The sequence below is a fragment of the Enoplosus armatus genome, chromosome 17 (assembly GCF_043641665.1).
Source record: "Enoplosus armatus isolate fEnoArm2 chromosome 17, fEnoArm2.hap1, whole genome shotgun sequence".
NCBI lineage: Eukaryota > Metazoa > Chordata > Actinopteri > Centrarchiformes > Enoplosidae > Enoplosus > Enoplosus armatus.
This window is the reverse complement of record NC_092196.1, coordinates 6,268,224-6,285,211: the sequence shown is the minus strand read 5'-3', so window position 1 is coordinate 6,285,211 and position 16,988 is coordinate 6,268,224. Positions and strand designations below refer to the sequence as shown.

The 16,988-nt window shown below is 43.5% G+C and overlaps 1 protein-coding gene across 1 annotated transcript in view; it reads right to left on the bottom strand.

Moving 5' to 3' along the window:
• The window catches only part of ep300b (E1A binding protein p300 b), a 31,190-nt gene extending 17,857 nt beyond the window's left edge, over positions 1–13,333 (bottom strand). Inside the window, 16 exon segments of the mRNA XM_070922478.1 lie at positions 129–377; positions 804–1,014; positions 1,132–1,454; positions 2,034–2,186; positions 2,524–2,609; positions 3,013–3,090; positions 3,479–3,662; positions 3,807–3,961; positions 4,080–4,216; positions 4,367–4,472; positions 4,920–5,162; positions 5,347–5,460; positions 5,943–6,246; positions 8,513–8,692; positions 10,098–10,687; positions 12,852–13,333. Coding sequence (XP_070778579.1) covers positions 129–377; positions 804–1,014; positions 1,132–1,454; positions 2,034–2,186; positions 2,524–2,609; positions 3,013–3,090; positions 3,479–3,662; positions 3,807–3,961; positions 4,080–4,216; positions 4,367–4,472; positions 4,920–5,162; positions 5,347–5,460; positions 5,943–6,246; positions 8,513–8,692; positions 10,098–10,687; positions 12,852–12,945 — 3,207 coding nt within the window. The 5' untranslated portion in view covers positions 12,946–13,333.
• Between the last annotated feature and the right edge of the window lie 3,655 nt (positions 13,334–16,988).

Here is a 16,988-nt window from a genome sequence, read left to right as displayed (position 1 = left end):
ATTAAAGTGTCAGTATAATGATTTCTTATCAATGTGATTCTTATAAAACTGAATATAAAGAAAAACCTAAAAAACTATATTGAAACTAAAATCCAAACCCTTTAGGCCAGAAATTTAGACAACTTTACCTCTGGTTTCTCCTCTGTCTTCACGTCAGGTAAACCCTTTCCCATCTTCCCCTTGCCCTCTCCTTGGCCCTCAGCCTCTTCGTCGTCGTCGTCGTCCTCCTCCTGCTTCTTCACCTCCATTTTGACATCTTCCTGGCTGGGAGCAGGACCGTCTGTCTGGGCGAGCTGGGAGCTGGGATCCGTACTGCTGCTGATCGAGGCTGGAGAGGACACCTGACCATCTGCTGTCAGAGAAGGCTTTGGAGATAGCTGTGGCAAAAGCACAGAGATAGAGTGAGGTTTAAAAATGTCAAGTTAGAATCCACAAAAAGGATACATTTAGTTTTTGTATTTGTTGGGTTCCCACACTCACAACTGTTTTATAATCCAATTCAAGGACTTTCTGATCATCCAATTCTAAAAAGCCTCTTTTGAAATTGACACATCCTTCATTTTAATTTGGTCATGCAATGTGTTTATTTTTACCTGTGAGTAAAAGGAAATGACAGAAGAACTAGGCTTGCATGCAAGTATGACAGGGATCAAGTGCCTCATGCAATTTGGAGCTGAAAGCTCACTGAACCTGGGTGAGTGGGAAGCCAAGAGCATCATTGAATAAGGCTTAAACAGGTGGTTGAAGAAAAACAAGTTGGGAAAAGAGAGAGCAAAGTTAAGAAAGAAAGGTGATCTACTCACTGGGGTCTGCGGCCGCTGCAATGGCACATGAGCATTCTGTGTAGGCACCGAAGAAGCCTGACCTGCTTGGGGGCCTAAGGAAGCCACACCCCCAAGCGTCTGCTGCGGAAGCTGATTGGGCTTCTCAGAGTTCACCGCCTGCACAGACGGTTGCTGCTGCTGCTGCTGCTGCTGCGAAGCTTGTTGTTGTTGTTGCTGCTGCTGCTGCTGCTGCTGCTGCGAAGCTTGTTGTTGTTGTTGCTGCTGCTGCTGCTGCTGCTGCTGCTGCTGCTGCTGCTGCTGCTGCTGCTGAGGGTGCTGCTGTTGCTGGGGGTGCTGCTGTTGCTGGGGGTGCTGTGGAGGGGGCAGCTGGGGTGTGCTGGGAGTCTGTGGCTGTGGGGTCTGAGAACGAGGTAACGTAGGGGGCGTTTGATGCGGTTGAGGCGTTAAGCTGCGTGCCGGTGAGGGGGAGTTTGTTCGGATGGGTGGGCAGTGAGGGTACGAGTTAGGCTGGGTGGAAGATGGAGGCAGGTTGGGTAGAGAGCCAGCACCACTGGCACCACCAGACCCCATGGAGCCTCCAGGGGGGGCTCCGGGGCCTGGAGCAGATGAGGCAGACTGTGCTGCAGGGCTGCTCGCTGGGAGGGAGGGCGGCGTTGACATCTGGTTCTGCTACAGAGGATCGGACACAGAGGTTAGAGAAAGAAAGAAAGAAAGCCAGGGGTCTCTGCTCTTTTTAATTACAACAGAAATCTTCTTCATAAAAACTTAGCAAAAGATGGATCTACAGAATATGGGAGAATCAATTAAGAACATCTGTCTGACAAACTATGGAGAAAGGTTTTATCAGGTACACAACTCTGGAACGTCTGAGTCATAACACTTTTACTCTGTTTGAAATGTATAGAGCGAATTAATCAAATATGGAAGACTGCCAACAAGCACAAATAATCAGTCTTAAAACTTCTAGATAGAGCCAATAAAGAACTGTGATCTATCTCTCACAGCAGTCATGAATTATGTGCCAATATCAGAAGACAGTTCAGTTAATTATACAGTATGCATCACTATCTATCAATTCCCGCAAAGCTGCTGTGAGAGTGGATGCTGTGTTTCATTTTCATTTGTATTCATTCCGCAGGTCTCCCAGATCCAACTGAAGAGATGTTTGAATTTCTTTATCACATACGTTCTCTACTTTGGCAATCAAACTCATCTTTACATTACAAGGTGCTATCACTTAGTCCTTACCGGTGGCACAGCCGTCTGTGCTCCTGGCTGGTTCATGCCAACGGGACCAGAACCCCGTCCAGGACTGGACCCGGGAAACTGGCCTGGAGGGAGGTACTGGTTCTGTAACTGTGCGGCATTGGGTTGACCCATTCTTGTAGCCCCCATACCCATCTGGAAACGAGACAACAAGGGACATGTGAGGTCATTCATCATTTCAGCCAATGGTAATATAAAAGATGTCAAAAAGTTGAATGGTCTTTTTTATGCAAATGTGAACTTGAATACACTAAACATTTTTCTTCGGATTTTTTCGGTTTCTTTGCCTTTTGTGTACATTTCTCCACACCGATCAAGCTGAGATTTCTCATAGTGCTTAGGTTAGGAAAACAACAACATCTTAATCTTTAGGACCCCTGAGTATCAATTTTGGAAAAATATTTATCTGTAACTTTCAAGCATGAAGTTCATATAACACCAAAGTAACAGAGGTGGTGACAGGGATGCCAACCTGGTTCATTGGAGCATTAAGAGGAAGAGGAGGTGTCGACCTCTGACCCATCGACTGCATCCCCATCTGAGCAAACTGGTTCAACCCTAGAAGAGAAAAAGGACAGAAATGAGGCATGTCAGGATGAAAGGTAAGGAGAACAAAAGCATCCATGGTGTGTTCACCCTAGGACCGTCACTTTTTATTCGAGAGTCAAACTACTGTTTGAACGTGGGAAAAGGTTAAAATATTTGATTAGTAATGATCTGTTGGAATTCACAGTGTATAAGCACAACAGGCTGTGCTTTGTAAACCAGTGAGGGGTCAGTCTGACTCATTGCATGCCCTGTTGCTTTATCAGTAAACCTACAAGGCTACTTGTTCTCTTTGCTAACGCAAAATGGTGAAAACTAGTGAGCCCGCTGAACAGATCATCATAATACCTTTCTGCAAGTCTGGCTGCTCTACAAGCCTTTGTAATAATGTAATTTTCACTTATTAGAGACGTACCTGCTGGGTTCTGCATCCTGTTGACCATCTGATTGGGTCCAGCTGGTCGGACCATGGACGGATCAGCGTGAGGACCATCTGATAGGGTGATAAGAGTTAGTAGTTAGTAGTCTTCAGGATCACGGAAGACCAGTAAAACCACAGACCTTAACTAAAAAATGTTTGACAGGTGAGAAAAACTGTAGAGTGGGGCAAACAAACTTCATCATACTGAAGTGTTCTCTTTTACTACTACTAATTTGTTCATGACCTATATTCAACTTGAAGATTTGAATCATTTGAGCAGTGTTTAGTATTATGTATATAGATACATGCCAGGCAACATGAACATGACTGATCTAAAAGCTGAGCAGTCATATTCCTTTTCTATTATTTGAATGCCAGCAGTATGTATTCATGAATTCATGTGTGTCTACGCACACACAGAGAAGTGTATGAGGGAGGTAAAAACATTATGTTTACTTACTAAGGGGTTGCCCCGGGGCCATGGGCGGCTGTCCCATGCTGGGAGGCCCCTGCGGGAGGCCTGGGGAGGCTAAGCCGGGTTGGCCCGGCATCATGCCCTGCTTCTGGAGTCGCGTCCTCCTCTTTTCCTCCAGCTCCTTTTGGATCTTGTAGATCTTCTCTGCCAGTAGGTGGTAGTACTCCGCCTAGAGGGGATGCAACACGAGGGATGGAGGTTGTTACACAGTACATCACAACAGTGCATAAAATAAACACTTTTATTTCCTCATCCGTTAACTGGAAACTGATGGTCATACCACAATACTGTACACTCTGCGTGTGTTTCTTACCCTACTGTTAGCTGACTCGTACATGTCTCCCTCTACTTTTCGAGCGTAAGCCACCAGATTCTCCATCCGCCGATCCTTCAGTGCAGCTGGATCAGGAGTGGGGAAGATGGCCTGCACGCTGCTCTCACACATGCACAAACAGAAAGGACACACAGCTACAATTAAATTAAGGACAGCGGCACCCAATTGACACCCAGCGCTGAAAACTCTGATACTCAAATTTAATTCGCTCCCGCCCATAGTGAGATATTTTTGGGTGCGCTTGCAGGACACAGCAGACTCACAGCTTGTGAACAAGGTGGTTGCGGAGGTCCTGCGTGATGTCTTCATGCCAAGACTTCCTCATGCCTGCAGCAGAAGGAGGAGTTGCCGTGGGCATGGAGCCCAGGTTCCCCACATCATTCATCAAACTGCGGGAAACGACAGACAAGAAGCGAGGGGAGGAGTAAGACCTTAGCCAATACAGAACTAATTTCAACTTAGTTTAAGTCTGTTATAAGACAACAGCCTTACTTAAAAAAAAAAAGTAAATAGCTGTGACCAATGAAAAGCAGTATTACCTCTGTGCATTCATGTTGCTGTGTAACATGGCGTTTGGCAGCAGGGTGGACTGCTGGTTGGGGGGTTGCACGCCCACTCCACCATTCACTCCCATAGAGTTTCCTCCTGGAAAAAGACAGTTAGAGAATTTGAAGGATGTGGTTTTTAAAAAGGGAAATACTGACAACAATATTTCTGTAACCAATATCTTGTGCTGATATAATACGCATCTTCAAATCGAGCATTTTCAAGCCAAAGAACTGCTGTGATACAACGTTGGCTGGACATTTTCTTGTTTAGCACAGTAGGAAAGTATCATAAACAATATTAAACCTACAATGTGACAGTGAACCTATCCACTGCAATACAAATCAAACTTGGGTGCTAAAGTCATCAACCATGAGTCAGAGGACACTGGTAGAGATCAAGGAGGCCATTCATATCCATGTTGTCATGTTACTTAAGTTTCACACATAGTGAGGACACCTGATGAAAACCTTCAGATGCACTTGAAAATAGACCCAGTAGGTTACCATATCATTTGTGATATGTACAATGGCATTACAAACTGACCCATAGTGTTTAGGGTCCTCATCCCAGGCTGGCCCTGCAGCCCCTGGTTTGGCATGTTGGCCTGTGGTGACTGCTGTGGTATCTGGTTGCCCTGGTAAGTGAGGCCTAGAGCAGCGTAGGCCCTCTCTATGGAGCTGGGGTCAATCTGGTTGGGAGGGTTCAGGTTTGGAGTGTTGGACTGTCCACCAGGCACCCCTGAACCTAAAGAGTTCACCAAACCCACTCCTGCACTGTTAACCAGAGCTTTTAAGAGAACGAGAGGGGGAAGAGAGGATTGATGGGAGAAAGGGGGGAAGACATAACAAAGGATGAGCATCTGAGTCTACTGTCATGTACTTTACAGGATTCTCAATCATATCATAGTATAATGTGTGATAATTCAATAAGACTCAAAGACACACACTGCTACAGAGTGAGAAACACTTACACTGCTGATTCCTCTTGTCTCCAGCGTTTTTCAGTGGCAGGCATACAGGACAGTCGTGTCGTGTGCAATTCTTCCAATGAGAGATGATCTGTCTGGATGAGGCACAGTGTGCCACTGGCGGAGAAGAGACAGAAAGGGAGAGCGGTTTGAGAAACAGGAAGAGAAGTGAAAAAGAGAGAAGAGGGACAGAGAGGGAGAACAAGTGAAATGAGAAATTGTGACAGAGTGAAGGAGGGAGATGAATAATGAGACAAGAAATGGATAAGAGAAAAACAGTCAGAAGACTTAAAAGGAAGAGAGAGAAGCCAGAGACTAAGAAAGTTATTGTATGAGTCATTCAGTACAATAAAACTATGTCCAGATGAGAAAAAATAACAGTAGAACAGCCAACTAGAGAGAGAATATCTCATTCTGATACAACAAAAAACTGGGAGGCAAACTAAGAGGGATATAAACAACATACAAGAACAAGCAACAAAAAAAAGAAAGAAAAAATGAATTGCTACAGATACATGACAACTTTAAACACAGCCTAGTGTTTATGATCTAAACCGCACACCATAAAACCAGCAATCAGCATAATTCAACAGACTCACCCTGGCAGGACTTGCCAGCCTGGCAATGAGTCATGTGGTTGAGCACGTTCTTCATGGTGCGGCAGTGGGGCAGGTTGCACTGCCGCACTTCCCCATTCGCCTGCTCCCTCCGCTGGCACTTGTGCGCGTGGAGCAAGAGGACCAGCTGCTGTTGAATGAGCTTCCGTTTCTCAGGGTCTGCGGTAGGGGGCGCTGTGCCGGGACCCGCCCCTACGGCACCCAGCCCAACCTGGGCCCCTCCCACTGCTGCTGCTCCGCTGACGGATACACCACCAACTGCTCCGGGCTGCTGCTGCTGAGAGGCCTTGGGACAGAGAGGAGAGAGGGGGCATAGATGAGCGTTAGAAAAAATGATTTAAAAGACTGCTCATCAGGTATTAATCGACCATTTCCAATGACCAATTTGGTCACAGCTTGGCAGCTAACAAATCAATTAAATGTTCAATTTGTCCAACACTTTGTAGTCTTGCGTCAGGAAAAAGAAATGTCAACACGGTTACATGTACGGCAGATTTTCATGTGTATTTAGATATAGATGAGGTGTTAAATGTCAAAAAGAACATATAAAAGGTTTTCATCAAGGCTGCAAAGGCCACGTCTTTTGTCTTAAAATAGTTGAGAGTTAGAAGTTGCTAAATGATTCAACAATCAAACACTCTAAAAAGCTCTGTGAATAACAGGAGCAAGAAGTCAATTTCAGAACTATGCCTCCAGCAATTCTGTAATTAAAAAGAGGGAAACCACCTAAAAGAATGAATGAGGCCGAAACAAATAAAGCCTGTGTTTAATTACAGACAAACAGCAATGAGCATTATAAATAATGCAAGCCTGTAGTGCAACAGTGCAGGTGACACAGCTGACAAGGCTGAATATAATCAGTGCCTCCCTAATGTCCAACTTCATTCGAATTACATCTCAACCAATGTTAGATTTTTGATACCGATGAGAGTTTAAAATATCTGATACATATATTGACCGGGAGTAATTTTTACATAAAACACATAACATCAACAACAATCTTGATACAGATCCCTTAGATTTGTCTTTTTTTAAGGAATTGTGACAAAGATGCACACTAAGCGGACATTGTACAGTTGAAATATACATCTCTCTGGTGGACAAACTATGTAATGAGAGACTGAATCTAAATTACCTGAAACCTCGTTTAGCATTACTTGAACAGGGAAGTTAATAACCTACAGTGACTCACTGCAATCCGACAGGGCAGTCTTGATTTTACTTCGAAAGGATTAATTTCACTGAAGATTATTGTAATTCCTTCCCATGAAAGACAACCACATTGATGATGCTCCTCCTATTCACCAGAGGACTCAACCTGAGCTGCGACTATGAGTTCGTCTCAAACATCTGTAAGCTTATTTGAAGGTAATTAAGCTACGAGTTACTAATTTCTCTGTCAATTTCATATTTGTCTGTAAAAGAGTCTTTTCCAAATGAAACTGGTATGTAGCCATGTACCTGCACCACACATACACTCCTTATTGGGGAAAAGAAAATAAGATGGAACAGTCTAAACTGAAAAAAAGCTTCTACTGAAAAAACCTGAAGACCCATGATCAATGATGAAACAAGGATGTGGGGGCAACCCTTAGTCTCCCACAACTACTAAAGCAGGAATTACACAACAAACCTCATGCAAAACATTTTTGAATTCTTATTCCAAAATGCAAGTGGTCCAAGTCAGATTCACCAACATTTCTTAACTGCACAAATGTGTCATAAATCGCTTGTTTTAACTTGATAAATGCCATGAATAGGTCTGCGTTCCTGAGGCAGCCCAAAGTTGCTACATATGCTACCTGTTACATGGTTTGTGGACAAGTTTCATTTACAGAGGATGTTCACTTGGGCAGATACTTGCATAAATAGCCTGGTGCCGTGCCAAAACATGTCAATAAAATCAGAAAATCTAAAAAAAAATGTTTTTCTGCACTGTTCTTTGAACTTTTGTTGGGAGAGAAACTGGTTTATTTGCCTCTTCCATTCACATGGATGGCTACATGAACCATCATTTGTTTATCACATAATAATATCCTTATTAAGTCACAAAGGCACATAGAAAAATGGTATTGTGAGTATAGGCCTCATGTGAAATCTGAGTTCTACAGTGAAGATAATGTTACATTCACACAGGTGTGTTAGCACTTTTTCTTGCATTGAGTGATGGTCCTGCACTGACTCCCTGGAGGTTACCAGTGATCAGCCTCTTGAGATGGGGTTATGCTAGAAACAAACTAGTTGACATATTGTCAGATCACGTCTGAAGGCAAAAGTGTTTACAACTGTTGCAAACAGCCTGCTGTTTTACAGAGGGTGTGTTCTACTTGTTTCTACACATACGAAGTAATAGAGGTAGTTGTGTGAAGAATTAAAAAAAAAAAGCTAGATTGAGAAGTCCACATCCCGCCTAATTTTTTCACCTCCACACACTTGGCCGATCACTGAAGAGGGCGGGATTGTCAACATTGTCAACACATGGAAAGTTACAAAAATAATTTGTTTTGGGCTACAAACTTTATCCACCTGCACAGATAATAAACAAATCCTACCATCCCCGGCATGCCTTGACCCGGTGGTGCCTTCTTGTCCATGTTGAACTGGGCGGCCATATTGTTGGGCATGCCCGGTTTATTCTGGAGCTGTGGGCCCAGCCCTGCTCCAGGCAGCCCCTGGCCAGCAGACTGGCTGTACGGACCACCATAGGGGCCCGCATTGGCCATCATATTCATCTGGAGAGCAGGGTGAGAGGAAATGAGAAGGAAAAGAGAAAGGATGAGGAGGAAGTAAATCATTTAGAAGATCAAATCAATTACTTTTCATGATCTGTGAAAGCATGATTGAGGCAGCCAGTCAACTGATATTCAAACATTCAAGGAAGAAATATGGGAGATATTACAATGTCATCTTACATGAGTTTAAAAACAACATAGTATCCAACTACACACTGGACTGTCTGTTGGTCCAACAGTCCCTCTTTCTCCTGACCTTACTTTTCTCTCCACAATAAATTAATATCACAGACACGATCTAAATGCCACTTTTACTTTGCAAACAAGGTTACCACAAACTATGGTGTCAGATCCAATCTACAGTACTTTCAGCTACTTCAGTATCTGGCCAAAGTAGTCTGTATTTCAACAGCAGCACAGCATCAATGTGAAGTGACATGTTAATTGTTGCTATGTGACCAATAGATTGATATAGAATTCATCCCTACATCTGAGCTTTAAGTGAAAATAACTTCTTGAACTGCACAGTTGTCTTTGAGTAAAACAAGGACAATCTGCATTGAACATGGATAATACATACACTTTACTGATGTATATTTTAACCACAGGACATCACTAAAAAAATACTGTTTACTGGTGCACCACCACAGTGGTAAAGGAAAGAGTTATGCTACTAGTTATCATAGAATTTAACACAGTCATTTGCTGTATTGCCTTCACACCTTCAGAGCAAAACCGTTGTGGCATATTGACTAGCACTGAGGTTAACCATCAATACCACAGAACGAACAATGATGCGGCTGCAGGTCCAACACATAACCACACTCATTCCTGCACCTGCTCTGAAGAACTCGTCTACAGCAGTCTCACATGAGCAACTACTAAAGTCTACAGCGTCACTCGGGTCTGAAACGACGTGTCTGTCTTTCGTGCTGCAACTGCTTAACTGAATCAAACGCTTTCTGTGTGAAATTACCATGAATCTTCCTTTTTGAATTGCTTGACTACATTATAAATTCCATTCAGACCAACTTCAAACTTCAATATTTTACATATATATGAGGCTAACTGTGTAAATGTTGTCGTTGGTACAATACATTGCACTTGCAATAGACAGTAGAATTCACTTTCACTTTGAACAATGCCACAACATCTTTAATGTAAAGGAGTATGTCAGTGCTGAGGATCTTTTTAATATTTGAAGAGAACTACACGCGGGTGTGGGAAGAGCACCAAAATCTCACTTTGGTTAGGCCAGCATTTATAACAACTTCAATTTCCTGCATTCAAATTTGCAGCTTACCACAATTAATCATTTGTTATAAAATAGTTTCTATTGAGATGTCGATTTCTGGCGGGCCAGAGTGTCTGTAATGCCTGGGCCTGCTGCACTGAGTGTGCTTACCTTGTTCAGTGCTCCGGGTGGCTGTGGTCTCATCCCTGCCTGACCCCCGGGTCCCATTTGCTGACCGCCCTGCTGCTGTAGGGTTTCCGCCAACAGATTACTATTGTTACCCATGCCTGCACTGCCAGGGTAACCCATTCTCGGCGAGCCATTCATCACCTGCCCCCCCATCAGGCCTTGCTGCTGCTGTCCAGTGTTGCCCTTCGGGGCGCCAATCATGGCAGCTGCCCGATTGAGTGCCATCCCAACCTGCTGCATTAATCCAGGTTGCTGCTGCTGGCCCTGGGAGGGCATGCCTTGCGGTCCACCAGGGGAGACACTGACACCCCCCATCATCCCCATGGAAGCCCCGGGTGCTGTGCTGTTGGAAGTAGGGCCACCCTGCTGTGCTGGTGCTCCAGCGCGCAAGAGCTCAGACAGTTGTTTGTGTTTCGCAGCTGCATCCTGGCCTCCCAAACCAATCCCTCCTCCGAGCCCTACAAGACTGGTATGGAGTTGGCTGACATCCCCTCCGTTGGTCAGCCCCAGGTCCGACGAATTGATAAGCTCATCTGGGAGGTCATGCTCCAGGTCAAAGAGTGAACCAAAATCTAGGCACAAAGGAAAAGAAACAAAAATCTTACCAACTAGAAAAAGATTTGGTTCACAAGGTTGACAGCTCAGGAAATTCACTACATTTGCATTACATAAAGCCACATGTTTTAAAGAATAATTTAACTCACTCACATGTCTTAAGTGTGATACAGTTCTGACATTAGTTTGAAAACTATCAACCATTAATCTGAAGCCCATAGCTAGACAGCCAGTGCGGTAGTGGCTGCCTCTTACAACCTGGACTTCTCTCCTGGGCATCAGTTTGTGGTTTGATGGGATGCCAAACATGGAGAGTGAATGCAGCAGGGTCAGGGTGAGAAGCCGCAGAGGGGTAAACACTACAGTACCTAGGTAGGTGTGTGCAGTGGATCTACAGTTACGTGGTGCAAGAGCATGAAACAGAAAAGGCAGCAGAAGTCATATCCACAGTGACAGGAGACCAATTGAAGGGAAAGTCGTTTGAGATTTTAACATATTTCAGTATACTCGATAATTTTCTCGAGTAGATCTTTAATCCAATGTGATACAGAAAAGGCAGTAATGTCTATACTTAAACTGTCACATACCAAGTTGTTCCCCACGCAAAACATAACTTGCACTTCTAACTTTTTAAGATGGCTTCTGGCAGTTCAACATCTCACTAAATTCTTCTGAAAATCGATGCAGATATGCTGTGCCAGTATTAATGCACGAGACTAGTTGCACCCTTTTCTGCCTCTTCTCTTCACTCTCTGTTCTCAATGTATTAGGAGCCCAGATACAGTAGGGAATTAAACTTGCACATCAAGCTTGAAATTCTAATTAATTTATTTTCTGACACAGTTGGAGAGCTGATGGTGTGGCCTCCAGTCTTTGTATGGTTGACACTAAAAAGCACACACTTTTTGTGTTTTGTGTTAGTGAATAAATAATTGTTATTCTTGTTGTAATATCTATTGATTGAATAATTCCCACTGGAAAACAGCTTCACCTAAATCATTATGGTTCCCTGGGTCTCGTTACAACAGGATGCAACAAGAGGAGATGATGCAAACAGTTTCCAGTTTCTTGCTCCACATGTGTAAATGAATTAGTTTGCAGTAATAGTCTAATTCACTATCAACAGGAAAGGCATTCAAGTGGTCTGCTTGGGATAAGGGTTGAATAGTTTAGAAAAGTAAACTGGAAAAGTGCAGCGCAGTGTCACCGTGCAGTCAGACAATGGAAGCTGAACAAGAATGGGCTTCGTCGGTAACGTTACTACAATTGAGAAACTGAAAGCCTTCGAACAAAAGACACGAAAGACGACATTTCAGAGACGGCGGCTGATTTTGTCCTTTCATTTAAACGCGGTTACAGAGTTAAAACGGACACGCAGCTAGTTACATCTTCGTCTGGACAACAACGCTTAGCGCAACTTTAATGAAGTGTCGAACAATAGCTAGCTGGTATACAATAGTCCACTAAAAGCAGAGTATCGGCTAACAACACGTTAGGTACACTAAATGCATGAACCCAAACATTTTTGCTGCAACTACAGAAAGGGTTAGTACGTAGAAAAAAAGTTTATCTGGTGGCCAATACGGTTTAGCTTGTTTAATCATCACTTATTTTCTTTGCTAGCCAGCTGAGCCGGGTCCGGTTATCTACCTAGCTAGTTAGTTAGCTAGCTCGCTCGGTTACCGTTACTTTCTCCTAAAGCTAATTTGGAAACGCTAATTTCTTCTCTATGTTTACGGAGTATTTATGAAGCCTGTTGTTTTATTTGTATGTGCTCTCGTGTTTCCAATTAATTCACTTTTTAAAGTAACAAGACAACTTGAAGCAAACTGGGGTGACTCGACTCTTCCATTGTTTGGAGGTGGATCTTATAGTTAGTAGCTAGTTAGCGTGTTGAGGCTAACACATCAAAACATCCCTGCTGGAAAGTTGCTCCTGCCGCCAGCACTACATCGTGTTTCGTCTTTAGCAATCCAAATTTTCAGACTAACCCCTTTTAAATCAAACTACGAATATATTTATATTTTAAAGCATTAGTTAGTGGAGCAACTCAGTGTCAGACCAACTAAGTTGCTGTGCAACTCTACAGGGACTTCCGAGACTGACCAGCGATGAAAACACAAACAGTCGAAGCTAGTTTAAGTTTTATCTCCAGATAAGTAATGCATGCAATATATTTACCATTTCCATCACTGGCAGACACCGAGAGAGCTGGAGAGGACAGCTTGGGCCTCTTGGCTGAAGGCGGGCCGGACTCCAGGACATTATCGGCCATATTTTTGACGAATTAAAAAAAATGCTGTAGATCCACGGAGGGCAAACGTATTTCCCTTATTTGCGTCTCCTTATCCCTTTAAGAAATGCTTCTGATCGGTCCCCCACCGCTCGGGGGACGGTAGGGGAGAAGACAGCAATGTTGAACTCTTTCCCTCACAGTTCTCCCTCTCGGTTTATTCCTCTCTGCAGATATCAGTCCCCCTCCCCTGTCGGAGATTTTGTTTCTTCACAGATTTGAACAGGAGGAGGTGGGGAGGTGGAGTCGGCAAAAAAGGCAAGCGTGCGGCCCTCTGACAACCTCATGTAGCCTCTTCTGCGACACAAAAATTGTCCCAAGATCCGTCCTCCGTGCTGCATTCAGTCCTGTCCGCCATAGTCGGCGGAGAAATCCGGTATTTCAGGTCTGAAACGCTCCAGTGGAGAGTCTCGGCCAGGGCACGAAAATGATAATTTGGATCCAAAGACACACGCCAGAGTGTTCCTGTGTCAACTTCTGGAGGCCCTTCTCTCATGCAACAGTTATGAGACCCTCGGTTGCATTTACCGTTTCCCTCACCTGACCAGACATCTCTCTCTGTTGCCAATGCCACCGATTCCTTTACGTTACAAAAAAGGCAGTCAGCCGGTGTGTGGAGGCCACCAGCAGTAGTTTGAAAATACAATTAAAGCGTAAATGGTACTCTCAAGTGATATACTGAGAAAAAAAAAACTTGCATTGGCTTAACAGTAACTGAATAACATTTATGCAGAAAGATGCAAACACTTGGAGTCCCACACTTGCAGTTACTCAGATAAAAAGAACATCTATTACGGATGTATATGTCCATGCATGAATTTTCATTTGCATGTGCATGCTGACTAAACTGTGCACTTAGTGTTTGACCATGCAAGGCACTGGGTCAGAAAGACTCGTATTGCACATTTGGTTGTTGCAACCCTTTTACGCGATTATGCCTATTGCAGTCAGCAAGGGTGGCAAAGGTTGAAAATCGAAAATCTTGTCAAATAAAATCACTCCTCTTGTGCAATCGATTCGGATGCAGACTTTATTTCTTTGACAGAATAGTTCTTGAGGGCAATCACAGCGCGAATTGCCAATCACCGGGCAGTCAGATTGATCCAATTAGTTTTATTTTGCAGAGGACGATCTGAGCGGGTTACTTATCTTGTGCTCCAGGAGAGGTTCCTCCTCCGGTTTTCGCTTGGTTTAAACACTTGAAATCTCAGATAATGACAAGATTGACAAAATATTCCAAAACATATACCTGTCACAAACTGTTTATAGGACGTCTTGGCAATGCAAGTGGGGAGGAAAAGCAAGACCTTAACCAAAAGCACAGCTACGGCGACAGGCGAAAATGTGATAAAAATTGACGGCGGACTGCTAAGAAATTATGGCTATTTCGGAAGCGGAAAGCTTCAGATCGGCACACTAATGTTGACACCCCCCTACAAAATTTTGGGCTGACAAAATCCTCTCATTGACTCTTTGTGATGGAGAATGCCCCCCTTCGTGTTGATCCTGGCAATTTTCCCCTTCTCTTTAAACCCGTCTTTCTTTCCACCTATCCCTTCTGCCCGGCAGCAATTTATTTATATAATTGTCTATGCGGACTCTTTCCTTCCTCCGCGACGGACACATAATGATTTTTCATGTTGATGTTTTCCCCTTTTCGCAGGTTTTTCCTCGTTATGATAATATATAGCCCTCTTCCGCCTCTCCTCTGTCTCCGCTCCGCAAAACACCCCCTTCCTTGGATTTTTCGGAGTATTTCCTTCTCATGCACGCATATATATCACCGCCTCGGTTTTCCCTCCACTGACGTCTTATCTTTTGGCGATGCTTTCTCTCTCTTCACTAACGGACAGGATTTCGCCACTCTTTCTTCCCGCGGCGGTTCCCGGAGCGGCTGCAGTCGGCTGCCGGAGTCGCTCCTTCTCTCGGTTATCTCCTCCTGTTTCTGACGGTCTGTCCGCACAAACAAAATGGCGGCTTGTTGTTTCTACTCCTCTGATACGGGGGGAGGGTTGGAGGTACAGCAACATTAGGCGTGAAGGGGAGGAGGGAGGGAGGAAGGGAAAAAGAGGGGAGGTTGTCTTCGTAGGTGTTCGGGATTGTCCGGAAACCGGTTCCGTGCTCTGTCGGCAACCGCCGATTTCAATCTGTAGGGGACAGTGGCGCTCCACTTGTCTCTTCCTCAGTCAAACACAAAGTACAGTAGGCTATGTAATAGCAGTCAGTAGTGGAAAGTAACATTTACTCAAGTACTGTACAAAAGTACAGTCTTGAGGTACTTGTACTTTCTTTTAGCATTTGCATTTTATGCTACTTTATGGTTTCTCCATTACATTTTAGTGGGAAATATTGTGCTTTTTACTCCACTACATTTATGTGATTTAAACCACCCAACAGTATATAAAATAGTAAAAATGAGCTCCCTCTCGGCCAACTAATGTTTACCGGTCAATGCATCAATATAAATAATCCAATAATGTAACTCTGTAAAAGGAGCAATTTTACATAATGAGTACTTTTACATTTGATACTTTAAGTACATTTTGCTAATAATACATCTGTACTTATACTTAAGTAAAACATTTGAATGAAGGACTTTTACTTGCAATTAAATATTTTTGGAATTACTACTTTTACTGAAGTAAAGGGACTGAATGCTTCTTCCATCACTGGTAGCACTTACCAGTAAGTTACTTTTTCTAGACAGCATAGGCTAAGCACAATTTTTTAAACTGCTGCAATAGCAATGCATAATTTTTTATAAACTCATATGTTTTGTTGTAAAATATGAGAATCTATGAAGTTACTGTAAAATAAATGTAGTGGAGTAGAAGTAAAAATGGAAAATGGAAATAGCAGAGTAAAGTACAACTTCAACAACAATAAGAAATACACATCACACAAATCTTTTGGTGCGGCCCTCCCCTACATGTCTCTGCTGTGTCCTGCTCACAGACAACATGTAGACTCTGTTCCTCAAGAGGTGTGTCCACATTACATTTTTGACTCAATGTTGAGTTGTTATGGCTACTGTATTGGAAACAGGTGCCTACCTACTCATCTAGCAGACACAGAGCACCGTGGACATCCCATCTGAGTTGTGTCTCTGGCCACCTTATGAATACAAATCCACACCAAACACAGCTTGAACCTACTAACTCCCCACAGAAAAATCAGACAGGTATCCCAGGTCCTTTCTCGAAGTGTGTATAGGGTTCACTCAGTTATTTCCCTCCCTGTGGCTGTGGTGTGCAATGATGCCATGAAAAGCTGGGGATAGGTAGATTTTTTCCAACTATATATGTATATGGGATTTGTCTGATCTTGTTTGCTGGAAATGGCTGCCCACAGTTTTATTTGGTGGGTTGGTGAGAGCCAAGGCTGGTTTACCAACCAGCCAAAGCAGAAAAGTGACTCAAGTATCCAGAGCCCCATGTCTTCTGTGACTCTAAATTACCACAAGTTGTCACACAGCAAACCTGGGGCCAACTGGTTGGTCTGGGCAAAATATAATTAAAATGCCATGTGTATGTAACGTACAGAGAGTTGAGGAACAGCGCGGTTAATAAGGGCCCACAGCTAATTTTTAGACCTGGGCCCGCTAGCAGGTTGATCCAACCATGACACTCAAAGAAAACTAAAATAATACACCGACTGTGGCTCAAAGCTGCAAACCTGCAAAATGAGGTGTTTCGTCTATGCTGGTTCAGCACTACTAGAAGCCATTTCACACGTCATTTGTTTCAATGTTAATATTAAAAGGTATAGCTAAACGCAGGTCTAACTGGTAATGTGTTGCTATGGATACCTGCAGTTTGTGCACTGATTTATAATCGTGGTTGTCTGCAGGAGTTAAATTGGGATTTTTTATGTGGTCAGGGTTGCCATGGGTGCACGTATGTGTGTGCATAGACTACAAAATCTCATTAATATCGTTTGACAAACTGTAAATAAAATATACCAAGGTGCTCTGCTCTGAACACTAAAACGCAAATCAAAGTTATTCTAGATACTGTTGGCAGTGC